General features: G+C 42.7%; 1 protein-coding gene across 2 annotated transcripts in view; it reads right to left on the reverse strand.

Annotated features, from left to right (window-relative positions):
- Positions 1 to 22824, reverse strand: part of MAD1L1 (mitotic arrest deficient 1 like 1) — a 380568-nt gene that overhangs the window by 196406 nt on the left and 161338 nt on the right. Inside the window, exon 1 of one of the 2 annotated variants that reach the window (XM_056336429.1) lies at positions 1398 to 1549. The exons of the other annotated variant lie outside the window; for it this stretch is intronic. Coding sequence (XP_056192404.1) covers positions 1398 to 1517 — 120 coding nt within the window. The 5' untranslated portion in view covers positions 1518 to 1549. Of the gene's footprint in view, positions 1 to 1397; positions 1550 to 22824 lie in introns of those variants that run through there. 2 annotated transcript variants of the gene reach the window in all.

The following is a 22824-nucleotide window of genomic DNA, read 5'->3' on the forward strand; positions in this document are numbered from 1 at the left end:
TAACTAGTGGGAATCCAGAGAGCAGCAACTAAACTGACTAGATTGCTGGAAGAAATGATTCATGAAGATTAAAAGATTTTTAATGTATAGTTTGACTACAACTCTCACAGAAGAGCAAAAGGGACATATTTAATGCATCGAGAGCCATTACAATGATAGAGCTGTAATGAAGGAGGCTTTCCCAGCACAGCTGATGCTGTCTGATGTGCTCGCAGCTGGTGCGGGGACCCTCCTGCCCGTGCCCACCTACGCAGGCAGATGTGGAAGCACAAGCGAAAGCCCAAACTTGCAGTGGGGTCCTCTGTGCCTGCTCTCGCCTGGCTGTGAACAGATGATAATGCTTTATCACATCTAGTTTGTAAACATTAGCCCTACCCCAGACTTTATATTAGCTTAAATCAAATATTGAACCTAGCTCAGCTGTTAGAGGACAGCTGCTTGCAAAGTGATTCACTGCCATGTTCCTTCTAGGCCACAAGAAAATACAACCTAATCACCAGCAGCATGGCAGATGCACACATTTTTAATTATGAAGAAGAAATTAGGCTCTGAACTTATCCCCACATCTCACTTAATCAAGAATGCATCGGAGGAGCTGTCAGCCACCACAGGCGTGGAAGGAAGGAGCTGCAGGGCCCTGGACCAGTGCCTGACAGTGTGCTGCGCCCCTGCGCCCAGCCCCCCTTGGGGCATCTGCCAGGGAAGACCTGAAAGAAATACCGTTTCTTGGAATAGACTTTTTCAGGAATGAACTGTTGGATTTCTCGGTTCAATTGGCTCTGGCCACTCCCAGCCAATGAACCCGAGTCATTTCAGGTGGTCAGGGAGGAGATGGCGTGCAAGGGCCCTGGACCCCCGCACCCACAGGCAAGGGTGGGTGATCTGCAGCAGGTGCTGGAGCAGTTTGCCAGAGTTCTGCACTGGCAAAAGCAACGTCCTACCTATAAGTAGCTCCGCTCTGTTTTACAGGCTTTTTGATTGATCACATTCACCTTGGTATCTCAGGGATCTCTCAGTAGCTTGCATGCTGAATTTTCAGACGATGCATAAACGTTAACTTAAAGCTCCAAGGAAATTCTCATTACTTAATACACATGTTAAATTCCCACAGATCACTGAGCTCAAGCATTAAGAAATCTGATAAGCTAACAGATATTAAGAATCAGATATACAAATATATGTAAAGTCCAATTTGCCTACTGAAGGCAGCACAACCAGGTAAAACAAAATCAAGCAGTAAAGCAGGAAAAAAGAATGCTCTCAAGTATTCAGTCAATTACTTTAAGCCTCCGAAAGCAGGGTTTGTCAATTCAAAACATCCATCTTACATGACAATAGTCTAATCTACTGTCAATGCTACTGCCATCCTAAGAGAGTGGCCAGAAGGGAATGATAACCTGTGCTCCGGCCTCGCAGGGATGCCGCAGCTCAGCGCTGAACGAGGAGCAGGAATGGAGAGGAACTGATTCAGATCCTGAAGAGACCATTCTGAGTTGTTTTAGTTTGCTTCCCTGCATCAATAATTCATCTTCTACACCTTCCAAAAGTCAGCTTTCACTGACAACGCTGGAGGAAACTGGTCAGGGAGAGCTTAATGAATGAAAGTAAAGCAATCCGGTGGTTACAACGCAGGTGTTAACACTGACTGCATCAGCAGCCCCACGTTCTTCTCTGGGGGCTGGTCGTGAGCCAGCTACCCTGACCGATAGGCAAGCAGCTCAAATGTGAGACTCACTTGTAGGAAAAAATTAGCTACTCAATCTCTAATGAACGGTCTTTCTCTACACAACAATACCCTCTGCTCTACAAGCAATTAGCAAATCGAAGCACTCTCTTTGTGGACCTGCATTAATTTACTCCTCGATGTTGCACATTGAATAGCTCATAGGTATGGCACTGCACAATAGTAGCAACAGCCAGAGCCATAAAATTAAAGCTTGCTTCAAAGAGTTAGGGAAGCAAAATTATGCGTGCTGCATACAGGGGATAAATCAAAACAACCTTCATTTGGAAACATCATTTTAGTCTTATGCTTTCATCAAAAAACATGATTATCTTAACAGTCACATAATACAATGTAGGTACTTTACAAGGGAGAGAAACAAGCAGCACATTCAGTACCTCAAATTAAAAAGGGAGTCATTTTTATTCTTCCTTATCAGGGTGAAATATCTGAGAACACACATAGCTGCCTATTCCAGGGTTGTGCTTTCACAGCTCTAAATCCCAACTGCAGGTCCCCAGAAGGAAGGCCACTTGCTGGAAGGGCAGCACGACCACATGGGAGGGGAAGAGGAGGCTCAGCCTGGCAGAGCTGTAACACAGCTGCAAAACATGGCATTTTTACAGCATGCCAAAGCCCCAGACACCCTTAGCAGTATTTTATATGCAACAGTTGTATGCAAATTCAAGTCAAGTGTGACGATTGGCAAATTTAGGTATAATGTTAATTAATAGCTATTTCAAATTAATTAACTTCTAAGATAAATTCTTGCCTCTTCTCTTTGAGAAAGTTAACACACAATTTAAATTTACAAGGATATATCAGCTACCGATCACAGAATTACGGAATCTTCTATGTTCTAACATGCCCAATCATTTCAGTTGCCTTGTGCTGGCTGCTCTCCATTCCCTGGGTAATGTCACAGTAACTTATTTATCTGATCACTTACAAAATAAAATACAAGATGAAGCTTCTTTGATCAGGCTAGATGGCCTTAAAGTGTGGTTAAAGCATGATGTGACCTGTAACAGGGTCCAAGGCAGCGTATCTTATCTGATGCCATAGACTAGGGAAGAAGGAAGGAAAAGAAGAGGAAAAAAAAAAGAAAAAAGAAAAAAAGCACAGCATTGCCTGTTTCTGTCAGACCTGGGAGACACAAGTAAAATATAGTGCATCAAAGCTGCAGCTGAAATACAGAAGGAAATGCAAAAACATGGCTGCACTCCCCGGACAGTTCTAGTAAGGAAAGCATTGATTACAACACTTACAGTTCAATCAAACCTAAAAGCATATAATGCTCTATGCACCACGCTGATGAGTTACGTGGAACAACACAGTAGTATCATGATAATACTTTGAAAAGAAGGTTGCAGTCACTAATTAACTTGCACACAAAGATATTTTTGTAAGATTCTGACTTGTGGGGAAAACAGAAGGAAAACTTTGATTTCACAAAAGCCACAGACAGCTTACTTATGGGGGTGGCAGAGACGGAGGCAGAAGTAACTCATCAGCCACTTGCAGTTAGACTTCAGTTTATTTGCATACTGTGATCCTGCATATTAAAATATTGTGAGAACTGAAATGAAATTTTCATTAGTGTTCAATCTGAAATCTCACTCATGGGATTCAGCTTTCAACAGTTAATGCATGAATTTGCCTGTTTATACTTTCAAGTTACATATCCGTTTATACGATGGTAGCCAGTACCTTCCACCTTCAACCCATTAGCCCACCATCACTGCAGACTGCTAGCAGTATAGTATTGTTTTGGCATCTCTGAAACGCACTACAAAATTACACTGGATTAAATGGTCATTTCTAATTTAAAATATTGTGATGCTTTGTAGATGAAACTACTGATCTTTCACAAAATTGCATCAATTGAGATCACAATCAGGAAGACTGTTTAGTATCAGACACTGCTAAAAGATTTCCCCACTGCTTTACAGATTCAATTTTGCTGTTCTCAAAAAAGTTCTCGTGGTTATAAAATCAAATGCACATCCTTTATAAAGTGGGAAATAACAGCTACAAATAAACCCTGGTGCTGTCTCAAAAGCATCAAAACCACCGTATTATCTTACAGGAGCAAAACTGGAGGGGGCGGGGGTGGCCCTCCATCTGATCCAAAAGCAAAGGGGAAAATTCCCCAACAACTTTTGTGTGTTTCAGAAATTTGTATGTAGTGAAGCAACACTCATTCTGACTTGCAGAAAAGCTGCAATGTGCAAAACGGAGACCATTACTTAGTGACATAATTTATATTACGTGGATAGGCTTACAGCCCAAAGAAAAGCATGTGTTTCAGGCTACAGCTTATGTGGTTTTCCATGTAATTTAGTCCTTCTAAATTTTACCCCAAGCCAAGGACAGACAAGACAGGAAACCAGAATGCCTGTGAGCAAGATGTCCCACATCTCCAGGGACTCACGCTCCCGGGCATCATGGCAAAACACAACACCCAGGGACTGAAGGCTACTGCTTTGTGCAGGGTAGTGAAGGGTGGTTTTTATAAAAAAAGCAAGAGCTGGCACTTACTTGAGAACCACTCTTCTCCGGCTTCGGTGTGCAGCAGGGAAATGCCGCCCCCAAGTGAGAGACAAAAATCAGCTGGTTACCAACGGGGAGGATGAATAAAGCAAAGGCTCTTGGGTGCTAAACGAAAAAAATGATACTGCAAATTGAAAAACTGCTGAAGTCATAGTTATAATGACTGAAGATACAGGGAAAACATCTGCAAGATACGGGCTCCTGTCAACACACTATCAAGATTTAGGGACAAAGATATAATAACCAAGCCTTTCTCCAGCTCTTCAGTCTCAAGGACAGGCTGAACTCTCTCCTTCTAAGAAACACAATCCATCTAAGAAACACAAATGTCAAGAATTCGTGACAGTAAGCTTATTATAATGAAATCACCCCAAACCCTCACTGGTTAAGCTCTGAGAAAAGGGTGTAAACAAAGTCACTGTGGAACAACTGATACGAGAAAGATAGGATTTCAAGCAGAAATTGCCCACATCCTTATTCCTGGCAAGTCACTTGACCTAGCTTAAAATAAGCTGCATAGTTCTGCGGCAGAAACCTGGCTTTTGTTCCCACTCTGCCTAACAACTGCCAAGAGACCCAGGGCAAAGCACTAAACTCTCTGAAACTCCTTTATTCTCTCCCTCTCTAATGTAAAGATAATAGTCACTTTGCAAAACCATTCAAAAATCTTTGACCAAAGGTGATCTCTGAGCATGAGGTGCCACTATTGACACAAAACACACCTGATGGGCCACATGCTCAGGTAAAAGGATCAAGCACCATATTAAGTGCAGAACTCAGCACCGGCACGTTCAGAGGTGGTGGTAACCTAATCTTCCTGATCCTCAAAGCAAAGGTGACCTTCACAACTGTAATAAAACGTAAAACTTGGAGGAAGATTCTGAACTTCTCTAAATCTATTTCATCAACACTGTTCACAAAATCTCCCAGGCAGATGCTGTCAGGTAAGGAACGCAGCACCAAAGCAAATTGGGAGATGGAAAAATGCAGAGCATTACATTCAGGAAAGGATGAGTCTTCGGAGATCAGACAGTCCTATGCTAGACTGAAACACTTATAAAGAAAGCAGGCAGGTGCAGGTAGGTAGGAAAATAAGGGGCTCAGGTGTTACCAGAAGTTTCATGTGACAAAAAAGCATTAAATTTGCAAAAATATCTCAAAACAAGAGCAAGCATTTGTTGTTTTACTCTCTGAGCTGCAACTGAGGTTGAGGCAAGATTGAGGGGTAACAGCCGAGCAGTTCTTCTCTACTGTTTTTCCTTGATGCTTTCATTCAACACCTTGCTAAGAAGGAGCAAAGACCAAGAGATTAGCACAGCTCTGCTGGGAACAATACACTTTTGCAGTAGGTCTCCTTCCCTCCATCCTAATCAAATGGTGCTGCAGCCCTTGGGGAGAGAACACATTGCCAAACAAAAAATGTGAGTTTGCAGCTGCTTCCTCAACAGCAAAGGGCAGCCTGACTGATGAAACTCTGCCAAGCCAATAGCTTCGAGCATTATGCAGTCGGCCAGTACAGCATCTCCCAGACACACACAAGCGACTGCCGGGTGCTGGCGGACTCTCCAAAGGAGTCATTCCCCATCACTGGAACACCCATCAGAAAAGCCTCTGCCACTAATGCTCTCTTTGTGGGCTCAGATATATTCCTGCCTCAGAAAAGCCGCTGAGTGCGCAGTTGTAGCAGGGATTCCCTTCTCTTTTGCTGCTCCCCTAGAAAAATTTTTAACCCAACAGCAAAAAGATAACCTGGCATAAAATCTTTCCATTGAGGGTTGACCGCAAATCTCCTGCCAGGAGAAAACGAGATTATTAATGTATTAGTGCAACTAAAAAATATTAGGAAAGTATCAGCCCATTCCACAGGGAAATAGCAAAAAGGGCAAGGAATACAAATCATTTGGAGGACACTAAAGAGAATTAATTTTACTGTGCTGTGATCGAACCTAAAGCTGAAATGAAGGGGCACCAGCACAAGGTTCTGAAACAAAAGTAGCACCTCTGGGAATCAGGTCATTCGTTGCTATTTAAGTGATCTGAAAATGGGCACTATAAGCAATTCTGGGATCTGGTGAGCACAATGTTTTCTTCAGGTTGTATTAAACCTTCTTGAACTGGGAAGCAGTGCTAGAGACTACAAGCAGATGACACGGTAGCTATCAGGAATAGAAACCCTTGCTATTAGATGTGACGATGAGTTGGCTGGGGAAAGGAGCCGCAAATGTTTGTGCATTTATTTAATATTCTGTCAAAATTTTAACTCCAGAAGTTATTCCCTCCTGTGCCTCTTCAGATTATCAGCAGAATGAGCTCAAGCTCCAAAACCCCTCTCTTGATGAAAGCAAACATTAGCGCTCACCAAACCCTGAAAAAGGGAATCTCAAACACTGAAAGTGGTGGCAATATGACACCCACCATCTCTACCAAATTGTGAACTTTTCTGCCACTCCTTCCTACGCATTTTTCCAGTACCACCTCCCTGGATCCAAGTACTCCCCCTATCAGTTGCTTCCAACTAGGTTTGATAGCTAGAGGGAAAGAAATGACATTTAGTTGATGAAGTCTGTAAATTAGTCAACAAAAATGTTCACTCTAATCCATTCATCAGAAAAAATGATGGAATTACATCTCTACCTAAAAAAGCCCTTCTAATTTCAGCCCAGTGAGTCAGCACTGCTGCATCTCATCACTAAGAATGATTCATTGTCACTGCACTTCTCAAAGTCAAGAATAAGGGTATTCACCCCAGTTCACTGTCATCTCATAACTACTGTGGATTCAGGCACTGTGTTTGCATACAGTGCTGTTATAATGATTTATGTGAGTGTGACACTTTTAATTTAAAGGCATAAAGAGCTACTGTCAGTCTGCCGACCACAAAGGAACATTTTCTTTCCAGTGGGCTGACAGCTGAATACCTGGAAAATATTCTTGCTTGCCAAGAAGAGGTCTCTACACCCTTACAGCCTAAGGGTAGCAATGCTTCTGAAGACACAGGTGGATGGCCAGTGTCTTTAGAGAGAAACACTAATACTTGGTTATGAGTTAAAAGAAACTTTTCAGAGGAGATAGAATCTGAATAGAAATTCAGACAAGTGGTATACATGGAAAGCCTCTGCCCCAGACGGAAGCAATGGTGAGGGAGAGGGTTTTATGCATGGATTAGATCCCAGCCAGAAGCTCTATAACTGGATGAAACAAAGAATATAGAAAGCTAAGCAGCATGGCTGTGGTGTTCTTTTATACAAGTCTCCTAACATCACACGTTCATTTTGACTAACCTTTCTAACTATTAAAACAAGGCTACTGAACAGCTCCCCGTGACCTTAGCACCCCCAAGTACCCAATGGCAGTACCTTCCTCTAAGCTGCCCGAGGCTGTTTGTCAGCTGGTGATGTGTGGCAGTAGTTCAGAAAAGATGTCTTTAATGATACGAGTGTGCTGTGAGGCCTGTCCCTAACTGTATCTCACTGCTATCCCCACAAACACACTCCGAACAGGAGCCCTCAGGCGTGTCAGCGTACTTCCCAGGGAAATAGTTTTAAGCCAGCCAGCAAATGCCATTGGGGAAGTGAAGATCCATGTTTAAATCAAACTTTTCTTCTACTGGGTTAATTTTAATCTAGTTTGGTTTCTTCTCCTGGTTCTCAGTACTGCTGGCACAGGTTGTGCTAACTCAAATAAAGGTCAAGGAGGCGTTTAAGCCACCGCTACCCTTGGCTTGCAAAATTATAGCCGGTGTATTTTTGGCATACAGCAGAACAGAAGACAGAGGGTAAAGTGCCTAAGCCTCGGAGGGTCTCCAACAAATTTCAAACACTCTTGGAAGTTGCTAGGTAACAACGCTAACCCCCGGACAAAAACTGTGCAATGTTTGCTGTGACAAAGCAATGCTTGTATTGCCCTTGCTTCTGCTCTGGGAATGCGTTTGCTGATGACCTGTCTCCTTTGCTGCCAGAGTATTTCCAGACTCTAGTCTGGGTGTGTAGTTGGATTTTGCTCAATAAAGCAAACATTACATTTCAAACATAGCTATTATAATTAGCAGAAGCTCATTGCTCAATTCCCCTTCCAGACAGGGATTTCCAAATGTCACAGTGTGCTTAGCACAGCTGATCTGCATTGATGGCTGCTCTAAATGCAACTGACCGAGGAGGGTCCAGAGCAAAAAATCAACTCCTATACCAGGAGGTGAGACAAAAAACCAAATACAGTAACTGTCCTTTATCCTGTACCTTCATTTTCTTGTATCTTCTGTACAGCACTGTGAGCAAGACAAGTTCAGCAGAGAGACTCTCCTCTTCAACACAGAAGGTATATTCACACTTGAGGCCAAGCAGCAATTTCTCTTAGAATTTTATACCTGTTCTCTGGGTCCCCAGATGACTCTGCCCTGTCCTGGTTGTCAAGCCAGGATACCATGGCATAAAACCAAAGAGCAGTAAGGGGGGAACAAAAAAGTTTAAAAAATATCCTAAACTAGTACAGCTACTGGCTGCTAAAACCATTTTGCAGAGGCTCTGGCAAATGCAGAGACCCAGTTTAAAACTGTATTTGCTTTCTAAATTGGTTTTGTAAAAGCATAACCAACCTTACGTAAAATTACAGCATTGCAATATGTAATGAGCAGCATTAAGAAAAAAATTGCAAAGTTTCTTCTCCCAACACATACCTACCCACGATGAGCTCCCAGTCTTGAAGGAGAACGCTAGCACTGACATTTCCAGGTATTACATAAATCAGCGGTTTCCAGCCTCCTTGCAGACAAGCTTCCCTGCAAAAACCCTGGCAAAGCTCCACACCTCAGCATGTCCCGTGGAGCCAGCAAAAGTCCAGCTGAGTTTATTAATGTAGGTCTAATGCAACATCTCACCTGTGATGTACTTGTGTTTCACCCACAGCTCCTGCCTCACTGCTCGGGATATACCAGTATAAACTTCCTTCACCTCTCCAACACCCCAGGAGGGGCTGAAGATGATTAGCACCAACCCCGCTCAACAAAAGGAGAAAACAAAGCACAAAGATCATATGTCCTTTGCAAGGCCACAGGGGCAGTCACAATTTACAATTATAATATAGCTCGTCAGTTTTGTACTACAGATACACTAGGATTTAGAGGCTGAAGTTGCAGGGGGAAAAAAAGAAAAAAAAAAAAGGGGGGGGGAGTGGTGTGTTTAACAGTAGCCTCTATCAGAAGACATTCCTTACACTGAAAAAGTAAAGGATCCTCCAAGATGACAACTAGAAGAAAAAGACATGTATAAAATACATTTTTATCACGCTCAAATCAAATATCCCTGCACACCATGGTCATGCTTCTGTAACTTCCTGGAAGAGGAGCAAAACTCTTCTACTTTTATTTGATAATATATTAAAAATAAACAAATCCCAATGGAATTTAAGCACACTGTAGAGGTTCCAGCAAAAAAACATCAAAAAAGTAAGCAAACTAAAAAGATCCTCTCTTGGCACGCTCTTGAAGGAAGGATTCACCACATTTCTAATTGACTGCTACCGTGGCATAAGTGAATAATCTATAAATAGGCAACAAATGCAAAGCAAGCACTTGAAGGAAACAGCAAGATTATTTTTTTTGTTGTTGTTTCTCTTGTTATTGCTTAATGATTTGTTGGGAAGGAGGTGCCTAACAAGGTAGAAGAAACATGGCAAAAATATAAAGAAACAGAAAAGGATGGGGTGTGGGAAGGAGGGATAAAAGAGACATGAAGGCATTCAAATGTATGAAGTGCACAAACACTTTTGCCTCTCGTTTTCCAGAAGACTGAAGCATGAGGGATGGGAGAAGGCGCACAGCTACGTCACAGCATCAGTTAGTAACTGTGCCACACTGAGATAAGCAGGGACAGAGACAAAGAGGTAACACAGGCAGCATCTATCACGTGCAAAACATGACACCCAGCCACGACGCTCTCGTTGGTGCAGTCCATGCAGCAGCAGCGCTCAGGCTCACCGTTACCGTGGAACTGCTCTCTGTAGGCAAACTGAAGCTGGTATTTAAACCATGAGTACACAGGGGAAACATGCTTGTGACTGCGGATGCCCTGAAGACTCCCCCACACCCATAACTTGAAGAAAGCTTTTATGTTATTGATAGAGTCTTCTCTGAAAACTCAAGCTCCTGTGGGCCATCCTGGACTAAATTCTAGTCTTTTCTACGTATCAGATTCAACATACTATTAAGTGCAGCCATTAAAGCACCAGAAGTGTTCATGCAGCTATCTTGTGGCAAGAGTCATCCAATATAGAAGTAGACTCAAAACTATTATTAAGCAACCATCCACATCATAAGAAAAGTGAAAATATATCAATGAACAACAGAGCTGGAGGAATCTGAGTCATTCCCAGAGATGATCTAGTTTCTGGAAAGCATGTGCAGGAAAATTTCCAATAAACTCGGTTTTTTAATATTGAATAATCAGTTCTCAAAATAACTGGAAGTTTTATTTCACAGCTCTTGCTCCAACCTGTCTGGTCACCCTCCTCCTCCTTCCCACAGCTAGTCTGACTGCCCACAACATTCCCAGTCTCTAGCTTTCCAGCATTCATCAAAGCAGCCAACTTAATTATCGTTTTTAATTACTCCTGTTAATCCTATGCTTCTTCTTTCAAGCCTGAAGGAGGCTCTCACAGAATCCAAGGAGCAGAAAACCTTCTGATTTCTCTTTCCAAGGAGTTTGGCTAGTGTTAAGGTCCTTCACTACTCCTGTAAAGTCCTTCCTTGCAACTCCATGGCAGATCTTGTGCAGCACATGGGGTTTGCCAGCGAGCAGCCCAGGACCTCCTCGGAGCCTTCTCCTCTGTGGTGATGGAGGCTAATCCCATGCCAGCTCTGCAGAGATTTACAGCTCTCTCAAAGTTAAATTATTTAATTATTTTCTCCTGTAGGGAAGTGGAGAAGGCTACCAAAATGGACTGTAATCCAAAACTCCATCAGTCAGTATCTTTAATATCTTCCCTTACTTAAAAAAAAAGGTATGCAAGGGTTAAAAAAAATTAACAGAAAAGAAACCATCCTTGCATAGCAGAAGTGTGATACATATTCTGTTTGCCGACCGCCAGTTTAATCGTCATTGTAAAAACTTGCAGGAGAGTTACTGTGAGGGCAAAGGGCAGGATTAATCAATCTGGGGCCCAAGTCCTTTGTCTATCCATAAAATAGAGAGAGCAGAAGGAACAGAATTGCAAATTTCCTTACATTGCCCCATCAGTGCTTCTCAGTTTTGGGCTGAAAGGATTAACTCCAGAGGGAGCACTGCAATTTTATCTTAGACATGGTCCATTTGTTCCTTGGCCCTTCTGCTGAGGCTGCCAACAAAGATGCCAGACAGGTTGATATTTTTGAGATGCGAGTGTTTATCTTCTCTGAGTGAACCAAACAGCAACTCATTTCAGGAAAGCAATCCAGCAACTTGCAATCGCTTCTCGCTCTAGCAAATGCAGACTGACAAGGCAAAAGGTGAAACAGCTTGATGGTCCCATTAGAAGCCTCTGAGTTTCCTCGCACCTGAATGCCTGTCTAGCAAAGCTGTGCTACAGAAATATAAAAGATCTCCATTTGGCAAGGAAAGGAAAGAAGTCAGAACATATGCCAAGATAATCTCAGTTATTAGCTCCTGCCACAAAGGTACAAGATGTATTGAATTGCTCCTCCATTGCACAGCATGGGATGCTCTGAGGCTGGGAGTTCCATTTCAGAGGCATGCACAGGCTCGCTAGTGGATGGGCATTACAAGGGATGCGGTGAGTACACACGGAGCTAATGCTGCAGGCAAAATTAAATCAAGCAACAGAGCCAGGGTAAGGGAACACAAAGCATGACAGATAGCTCCCTTCTGTAAATATTTGCAAGTAATAATTGGGAACACTGTTTTTTTAACCTCCTGTTCACGCTTAAATTTTCTTTCTTCTTAACTAAGCAGATTATCAGCTATGAAGATTCGCCTTTGCCTAAAAATAGCTGACCTCAGAGCAACACCTGCTGGCCTCTCCATCCTAGGCTGACAAATGCCAAAACGGTGACCCACTCTTTGTGGAAGAGGCCATACAGGAAGGGTATATAAAATGTACATTTGTTGTAGGAGTGGCAATATTTGTGCCATTCAGCAGCTCCAAGATGTTCACAAAGACTCAAGTGTGACCTTTTCCCTCTCTCAATCCCCTCTGCTGTTCTGAAACAAGTTGAATCCAAAGAGCAAGTGGAATGCAACAGAAACTAATATCCGCAATAATTACTGTAATGTATGAAGTGTTGATGGGCTGTAGATATCAGACACAATGAATCTGGGTCTTGCCTGGCCTAAATAAAAAGGTATTCATTATCTTGAGAGGAAATGCCACTTATGAAAGATAAGGTCATGCCGCACTGTGAAAATAAATGCCATTTCTCTATATAGCTATGATAGTCTCACCTACCGTCTTCAGAAATGCACGTAAACAGCAAAGCAGTAAAAACCCTGTAAAATTACCCTGGGACACTATGTTATTTTAAGAGCATAAAGCTAGTCATCTGGAGTTCTTTGGATGTGCATTCCTGAACATGCCTTAAGAACACGTAGGTATGTATACACATGTATTTACATTGTGCATTTTGGTAGTAATAATAAACCAAAAAAATTAACTGATACTTTCAAACAAGCTTAGATATGGTTGGTATCACGTATGTTGAAAGAATTTCAGACTAATCATGTATTTTATACTGTTATACACATTCCCAGGAATTGCATACATTTGCATAGGTAGTTCTGTGCTCATCACAAGCCCCCAGGCAGCCTCCGCCAAGCACAATGAGCAACTCTAAATAAATACCATACATAATGCTAACAACTCCTCTCTTTTCAACAGCTCTGCATGCTGCCATGCTGCAGCTGAGCTAGAATTAAGTACACTCAGATGATCTTAGAGCAAACGGCACCGACAGAGCAACCTCCATCTAATAGGAACGGCAGCATCAGAGGCCCAGGAACCTCCAGCCAAGGCTTTCGGAACAAGGTGAGGTCTCCTTGCAGCACTCTGCAAGCAGGTGCTCTTGCCCTTTCACACCCTCAGACAGAAGGCGAATAACAGCTGGAGGTGATTTAGCCACTGCTTGAATGTTCCCATCTAGAGAAATACGGTTTTGTCACCACAGTCGTGCAGACGTCACTCCTGTCCTAACACCTTTCTTCATAAAAAAAGGTCACAGAATGCTTCAGAACCCAGCACGCTCATTTTGCTAGGTGTAACTAGATCCACGGCGGTCAAAGGAGCACACATTTTATCTGAATACTTGAGAAAGGCAGGTTATGGAACTGATCTGTCCTAAGGCTGCACTTTCCACTAATGAGATGACCTCTTAGAGAAGAGAATGAGCCAGATGATTAGGAAGTGAAGAACACTGCATCTGTATGAACAGTTAATAACATTAAGAGTAGTCAGAATATAATTGCCAAAGGTAGGGTTGATAACAGCTTAGCAATAATATCTGCCACAAAGTTCATTTGGTTTATGGTCTCTACCATTAGGCCAGTTCCCAACTGCATTGCACAGCCCTAAGAAAAATTCAGAGTTTGTAGGCTCTCAAGAGATTCTCCCATAAATTAATACTGATACAGATGCTCATTGTTTCTTTGTGTACATAAATAATGTACGGTAGCAGTCTTCACACAAAGAAGCCTCAGAAAACTCTCCCATTACACAAGATAGTCTACTTAACCTCTACAAAAGAATTACACTGTTCACATTCATAGCTACTGAATATATCATCGGGGTTTTATATACCAATAATAGTGGAATTTTTCAAGCTTCTTGTTGACTTCCTTTAAAAATTTAAAATATTTATGTTTAGCAGCTCTTCCAAGAATCAGCTTTCCAATGGGAAATGAGCTGTTTCTACCATTTTCCAAAAGGAAGTAAAGTTGATGTTACAAGAACTCGTGTTTGCAAGTCTGACGTGGAATGCAGGCAACAGAACACAGAATAGATAAAAATCAATGCTTTAAACCAGAAATCAGTTCTGGTTTTAATGTGGTCTTGAATAGAACTAAAATATGAGTGTACATCTGTCAAAGCTAAAGCCATTATAGCCATTTAAACAAATTGAAAACATAAATCAGTTCAATATGTCAAATCAATGTGCCATGCATTTCATATCTATGTTACTGACATCACAGTTGGATTCATGGCACGTGTATTGTACAGTAGTACTGCTCATTTCATTAAACAGTATAAATAAAAATCAAAATAAAAACGTTACATCTTACATTACAGGAAGACTGTGGCATTTTCCAAAACTTAGGACTTCCAGTTTGTTTTGCTGAAGAGCTTTTAGCACAATCAAAGCACATTTGACATTAACACTGATTAAAGCAAATAGATAAATTGTAAAGCCTCTGAGAAAACAGAATTGTTCCTTACAATTTACCTGGACCACCCCTGAACAGAGGAGATCTATATCAACAGCTTTGTTTTTATTCACAGCTTGGTGAAAACCGCTATCAGCTGGCTTTTTCAATTATTCTGTTCCCAGCCTTTTCCAAATATTAGTAGGCTAGTCATATTTCAGTAAAAAAGAAAAAGAGAAAAATAAAGAGAGAATTCAGCCACCTTTAAATTCTGATCAAGTTACGACTTTCAGTGGTGCCGCACTCTAATTCATGACTTTAATATGAAACCAAACTGGGGAAATGAAGATGCTGCAGCCTATGGACAAACCAGTCCATAGGGGAAGACTAGCGGAACGCATGGGAGTAAACACAAATCATAACTATGGAGAAGTATTAAAGGTGAATAATTATGTGTGTTCTGAAATAAACCAATTGCAATTGGCTCTTGCATTTAGGCGCCGTTCAACTAACTGCACTCAAGCACTATGCTGAACCAGACTTTTTAGACTAATTAGTTCCCTGAAGAAACACCTCTTCTACTACTGGTAATTAAGGCCAAAATAAAGAATCAATGGGCTTCAAAAAGAAAACCCAGACAGCAACAACTGTTGTTCTAATTGCCATAATAACCGAAGTATTAAGTGTATTGAAGTGGATCTCACAATCCTTGCAAACTGCAAAGAGCAAGAGTGTTAGGATCCACAAGAGTATGGGAACAAGCTTGTGTTGATGTTGGTTTTTTTCTCAAAGCACTTTTTCTGTTTATATATTATAACTATTTGTTAACAGGATTTCAACAGAAGTCTGTAGCTGGAGCCCATAGAAACACAGTGGGCAGAAATGAGCTCAGCTGTACAACAAGCCTGTGTAGAGGCCCTGCAGGAACTCTCTGGAGACTTTACAGCGTAGTTTTAAATAGAAAATAATCATTAAAAATATTAATCCCTCTTTCTTACAGGAAACCACCACCTTGAATTAAAAGATGACATGAAAACACAAACACTTAAAATCTTAAATTATGCAGAGATTATATAATTATTCTGGAATGAAGCACTAGAAATCACAGAATTCAAATTCAGCCATCATAAAAATCAAAAAATCTCAAGAAGTTCAGAACATATCTTAAGACACCCAGACAAGCACTATTTAATGTCACGCAGAGTTAGGGAATATCTAAGATTTACTGGCATTTTCCATGTAAAACATTATCCCAAGGTGCAAACTTAGCTTTTACTTTTTTCACAAGATATTTACCTCCCTTCTGCCCTAGCACCGCTTGGCTTCCGTAAGCTGTTAAAGCTTTCATCAATGTGAGAACGTTCCTAAGTAGCAGTCCTAATAATCAGGAGACACTTAACATCAGCCTTAGGTCTGTACTAGCACTGAAGCCTGAATCACCAATATAGTTCAAAACAGATGAGATGCGCTGGCCTGAGAGCACCTCTGGGAGATCCAGCATAAATGAACCTGGCTTTTAGTCTGGAGAGACACTGGCCAGGAGCAGCTAATTTTCCAATTTTCCCATCCCTGCTGAGCCAGGCACCGAAACAGCTCTCTGGTGGTGAGCCCCGTGAACACGTACCAAACATTTCAGGCAACTTCGGGCTGGAAGTGCTCTGGAGGATGTGGCATTGCCTCCAACGGGATCCCATCACCCTGCTCCAGAAAGAGACCATACACCCTGGAAGCGGTTGAGAAGCTTTGATCGTTCCTATCCAAGGATCACTCGAGCAGCACCAAAGACAAACCCTGCTACCAGACATGTGGCATTGGCAGTGACAAGGGCTGTAGCTGCACAGTCCACATGGATGAGACCAGTGCCACATTAAATCTCCACGCTTTCCAGCTTGGAAGAGATTCAAAGAGATTAAATCTCTGATTAGATGCAGAATGTAGTTTGCCCTATTTGTTGAATGTTTCCCTAGTGTTGCAAAAAACCAAACAACTACGTAACTGGGGAAAGCAGCACTGGACAATGGTGCAAGTGCTAGAGGCACCTGCCCAGCACCCTCCCTACTGACTCCCAGCCCTTCCCTCCACACTGCCTGGCTCGCAACGGCAAGTGATGGAGACCGACATAAGGACACATTTTTACATTTTCAAAGCCTTCCCTTTGGAAAGCTGGAAGCTACCTGTTCCTAACCCCATTCCCCAAAGACGCTTAATTTTCTATTTTCCTTCTGTCTTCTGCCTGTGAGGGAAGAGCCGTGTTATCACCGCGCTACTTGCATGCCGGTTGCAGCACCCTGCTCCCACGGCAGCACCTGTGGCAGGAGGTGATATGCACCATATTGCGCAAAAGCAGCTCTTTCATGCAGCGTCTTTGCTGCTGTTTGCTGCGGATGAGGCCACTGCTCCCACTCCAAATGTATTCTTACTTTCTCCTCCACCTAAAGACATCTAATTGCAGAGCCCGTATCTCTAGGCACAGGCATGCAGGCTCTCCAGTGTAAAGGGTTTTAAAGCTCTCAACACCATACAAAATGCTCTCCCCTGTTCTATTGCGGTACATATGACTCATAACTGCACATCAGTTATCTTCTCTTTCCAAAACATCAGTAAGAAAGAGCCCAATTTTAAATCTTCTGTAAGAATTTAGACCCAGTTCATCTGTTTCTCTTGTCTCCTATAGCTAGGTGCGTCTGAAGCTAATCCAAATTCCCTAGGTCAAGCCTCATTTGTGCCTGGTAACTTTTAACATCACCAGAAGAGGCTACAGGAGATTTTGTTCATACCAAGAGCATTTTAAGGGGATCATAAGTGAGGGGGAGGGAAAAATGTTTTTTGTTGCTGGCACCTATCAATCTGCTTGGGGCTGAAGTGCAACCATTGAGAGGTCAGGTACAGGAGCACTCCCGTACCCATACCCTCTGAGCATCACACCTAGACAGGAGGCTGATGACATTAGCACGGTCCCACCTAGGCTAGGTATGCTTCCTGCAGGCTGAAACACTTCTGACAGTGGGAGTCCATCCTAAACTCCCTGCGTTACCAGCACTGGTGATAATTTATCGTTAGTCAAAATTTTTACATTTAGAGAGTTAAGACATGATCTAGTCAGTAAGTGAAGTAGGGGCGGGTCAGGGACTGCATCTAGATCAGAGGCATCCCTGTCAGCAAGACGTGATGGCAATTACAGTGTTTTCCCTTGTTCTTACGACACTCCAAGCACAGGAGAGCAGCAGAGCTGGGAAACGCTTTTCTGTCCCGTGCACTTCAATAGCCTACTTCAATATGCAGCCAAGAGCGGCAAAAGGGTCCTTACAGCTGCTCGTTGTTCTGCATCTGGTGGCATTTTGCTGGCGGCTTGTCTATAAAGCAGCTTATCAGAGGCCAGAGATAGAGATACTGTCATAGTTAATCATGTAATTTACTCTATGCAAGTTAGTGCCAGGACATTCTCATTTCTTGAGAACGATGGAGGCTTGCTTCTTCCCGTTACCTGCAGTCCCTAGGAACTGCTGAGTTAAAGCCATTCTTCAACTGTCAGAGCATCCATGCACTAAAAATAGCTGTAAAAATCCTGTAGTGAAAACTGCTGGTTTGTGCAGAATATCTCCAGTATAAGGCAGTGCCATGGACTGCTTCTCTTGATCAATTACTAACTTCTAGGACAGAGCCAAAATGGGGAATCTCCTCAAAAAAGTTAATAGTAATTGAATTTTAAGATCCAGTTCAACCAAAAAGTCTCAGACATGCAGAGACAGGCTCTGCTGCAGTATCAACCAGTTTTAAGAAGCACTCTTCTTCCACTGAGCAGGGACTGTCACCTTTAACAAATCATTAAGCCCCTTCATGACTTGACTTCCTCATTACAATGATGGTTATATGCAAGGTGCTCTCCCAAAACACAGCCACTGGCAGGTGTAAAAGGGAGGGAAGGAAACGAACAGCTCCCTGACTTGATAAGGTCACTCAGGTCTGAAGGAAGGTGAAGCGTGTGAAAGAAGAGAGAAGCCCAGACAACCCATTCTGCAGGACTGGCAGAGGGCACGGAGCCTGACCTACTCCCCTTTAGAAAAGGAACACAAAGGACCACAGCGGTTCCCAGGAAGGCTCTTGTCTGCCAAGAGATGCCAAAGCATCCAGGTTCAAAATGGTATTTCGACAAGGTGTTTGCTTTGTCAGAAGATGATGTCCAGCCCTGTGACTGCTTCAGCAATCAGTGGTACCTGATGCATGGAGCACATTAGCATCATCTCCAGAGAGAGCCTGTTTTCTCCCACATGAGTCACAGATAAGATGCTACAATGACAGCAGAAGTCTGGGCAAGTGAAACATATGCCGTTCTGGAGTGGCAGGAAAGCTCTAGTGACTTGAATTTGCTCCTTCCAGACATATGAAGCAAGCAGAGTAATCTTCTCATTGCTTCTTACAGTTGTCACCGAGGAAAAAAAAGTGCACAAGGGTTGGATGGCAGCAAAGACATAAAGCAGGCAAAAAAAAATCTGAAAATTAAACCAAACTCCTCTGTACCTTGCACAGATGGGAGTAAATTTCTCCATAAAGTTCCCATTGTCACAGAAATCCCTTCTGCTATGTAAAGAAACAATTTACATTTGAGGGGGAGAGGAAATACAGCAGAGAAGGGATAAAGCAAGATAAACATAGTGTGGATGAAAGAGAGAGAAAAAAATAGAAGGTAAAAAAGTGGAAGGCACTGATAGGGGAAGCTGGGTGAGAGACAAGGAAGGACTGTTAACTGCTCAAATAAACATTTTATTGCATCCGCACATAAAATTTAAGCACTTTAAACACCAGGGTGACTGCTAAGTAACTTCCTTTGCAAGGAGCAGATTTGTGACTAACATCACAAGAATCAACAATGCCCAATTTTCACCGCCAGCAGATGCGCTGCAGTTATCAGGTGCAGATAAAGTGACAGTATTTGGTCAATGAGTTTTGAGGTCACCAGTAATGCCCCTGGCGGAACAAAAACACAGAACATATGGCACTTCATGTGCTGAAACTGTCAGACTCATAATTAACTGATTAGAGTACATATGGTGCTCACTGTAAATCTCTCAATGTAAAAAATGCTTGAGACCATTGAAGGTGTCAGCATGAGCCTTCCTTGCAAATCTCTCTTCATTAAAGTTTCATATGGAGCCAAGTGTGTTGTAATAAAGTCACTATTAATGGAGTTATATTTATGATGATTTCTCATTTGTGCAGCTGGATTTCACTTTTCAAACACTAACTCCACATCTGAGCTTTTTCACAGTAGCTGCTGCTTGCATAGAAGCTTCTTGTTTTGTCATATTTACCTTGAAATTAGAAGTTGCGAGAGCAAAGGTAGTAAAAGTTAACCAAATTGACAAGAAAACTGTTAATATCACCAGTATCAAAACAAAAATTCACGCCTTAATATAAATAAGGCTACAATTCTGTTTATTTTAAGTATTTATAGCAGGCTGGCCAGGGACAAATTCCCACTCCCTCTTCAGTTCCAAAACACACTTTTAAAAAGATGGTGAGTGACACTTCATTAACCACATGAAATAGCCCGACACAGCCTGATTGCTTTTCCAGCCACCATTTCAGATGGCATTTTCCTTTGCATCTCCCCTCTGCTTTACATTCAACAGTCCATAAAGTGCTTCCTTAAACCTCTCCAGCCAGATCAGTGGTGGTGTGAGTGGGGGGCTGGGCTGGGGGCAGGCAGTTCTGGGACAGATAAAGCAGTAATTTTTGATCCCAGAACAGATTATGTGTTTGCATGTCCATGCATAAGAGATCCAGCTTTTCTCATCAGGGATGATGGGGGGGATTCATCAAATGAAGGGGATTTATAAAAAGTTCCCCATCAGCCTCTCTTTGCCTTTCAGTTCTCTGCCCTATCAGGCTCCGCTAGGACAAGCTCTTATGTAGCACCACTGCATCTCTGAAGTGATCTGGGATGAAAGCATCCTTCTGCATTCCAGTTTCTGGAAAGGTGCCTGTAACCAAGCAATGTCTGTGATGTGGATGCAGCAGTGCTCCCAGCAGCTGTCCTGCCCAGCAAGGGCTGGGGAAGAAGGGAGTCTGGCATGACCCAGTGCATCACCTAACTCCATCCTCCCAAAGTAACACTCACACACAACCCTCCAGGGCTTACACATACCTCTCTCATTCCCTGTGTTCTTTTAAATGGCTCCCCACCTCCATTTACACATCAAGCAAAGGACTTATCAGAGACCTCATCTCCCTAATGAGTTAAAAGTTGTTGCCTCAGCCCTAAATTCTTCCTAGTTCCACACAGTTTCCTCCTTGCTTCTACTGCGTTATCACTATCACTCTGTCTTCACCAGAGTGAAGCAGCACTGCTGCTGGAATGGATGGGAAAATCTCCATTTTCAGGGTAAGGAAAAATCCCTGTTAAAAACATCAGTTTTTCCTCTCTATGGTTTGTTCATCGGTGGGGCTGCTGGTAACAGATTAGGGCAGTCAGAAGAAACAAGAAAAAAAAAGAAATATCAAAGGGTTCTCTGCTAGGGAGCACAGAAAGAGATTTTAGTAAATTAAGTACTCTACAGCAAAAAAAAAACCAACCCAAACCAAACAAACAAAAAAAACTGTGATAAAAGAAGTCAGGCAGGAGAGACATGGTGCATGGTGTGAATTTTAAGGTTTGTGAACAAAGCTGAAAGGTAGAAACAACAAAATACAATGCAAGAGGATGCAATTGCCTTACAGGTTTCAAGGACTTTTTTAAACTGAAGATGCTCCTGGACCACAGTGATACCTGCAGCCTCCCCAGCAGGGATGCAGCGCCTGGGGACTGTGCAAGGGCTGCTCCTGTACACAGCGTCCCGGTGTGTGCTGAGCTGCCAGAAGCACTCCTCTGCGGGCATAACTGGGGTTACCTAGGGTGGTATATCCCCTGTTAACTAGTGATCTTGTTTTCCACACTGTAGCAAAAAGTAAGAGCATCAGCCAGGCCTTTGCAGCTCAGATCCATCACTCGCTCTTTGCTGCCTCCCCAGACCTCTACATGGATCTCATCAGAACAGCTGGGCATGTTGTCGCTTTGCTGCCACGTGCACGATGCTCACGGATGCGCTCTTCTCGTTCCCCTGTGCTTCTCTACAAGCTGATTGTGTGCTGCCCTCCCAAGCCCATCCACACCAGGGGCTCCCGGGATGCCCCCACCCTTCTGCCACACTGACCTCAACGTGCTGAAGTTCCCTTTCTCCTTCCCTCCCCACCCCGCTCCGGAGCCTGTTTCTCCCACACCTCAGAAACAACTGAGGTTCCAAGGTGCCTCATTCCAGCTGTCTCCTCCGTTTGTGAGATGAGTCATGCAGGTGTCAACATTTCTAAAATTTGTACAGAGGCTCAGCAGAGCTGGGAGGGTGCAGAGCATTATGTTAGAAGTTATTAATAGCTGCTATCGACCAGTTCTTTGATCTACAGGCAGTTGATTACAGCTGCTGCTCTGGATGATGAGGCACCAGGAGTCCTGCCTGTACCTCAACTTCCCTTTTCCAGTTTCCAGATTTTTACTAGACCAAAAAACTTTCCCCAAAAATTTCAAAATAGATGGGATTCAGCAGCCACCACTGCAGTCAGAAAGACAAACACAATCAAGCGAAGCATAAAATTTTACTTTACAAGGGGAATATCAGGTCTTTGAATCCTGCTTCTAGCAAAGTCTTTGAAAGGCTTAAAGGTTGACATCACACACAACAAAGCTCCAGAGAACACAGCTCCTTTCTGAAATTTTCCATGTAGCCCTTAATCTATAGCCATGGAAAAAAAAAAAAACATAGAATTTGTTCCCTATAAATAAAGGGGCGTAGCAATTGGTTCCCACACTCTTTCATGCTTTCACTTGATGAAGGAAACGTCTTTCACTGTTGCCCAAAGATAGCATGAACATCTGACCCATTCAGGGAAACGATTCCAGAAATCTCCCTCCAGCAACCTAGAGCCACTGTTGGAAACAACTAAGAAAACAGAATAAAAGAGTCACCTATCACTTTATGCCGGCAGCATCTAATCCTGTTCTGTCTGGTGGTAAGCAGTATGGTGATCAAAAGACAACACGAGAGAAACATTCTGAGACAAGACAAACTCAGGCAAATTTCCATTTTATCTGAGGTTACCAGCTAACATCTCCATCAGCTTGCCCAAAACTTTGCAGAATTCCTTTTCTGAGAAACAGGATGATACTGATCTGTACCA

Source organism: Falco biarmicus, chromosome 4 (genome assembly GCF_023638135.1).
Source record: "Falco biarmicus isolate bFalBia1 chromosome 4, bFalBia1.pri, whole genome shotgun sequence".
NCBI lineage: Eukaryota > Metazoa > Chordata > Aves > Falconiformes > Falconidae > Falco > Falco biarmicus.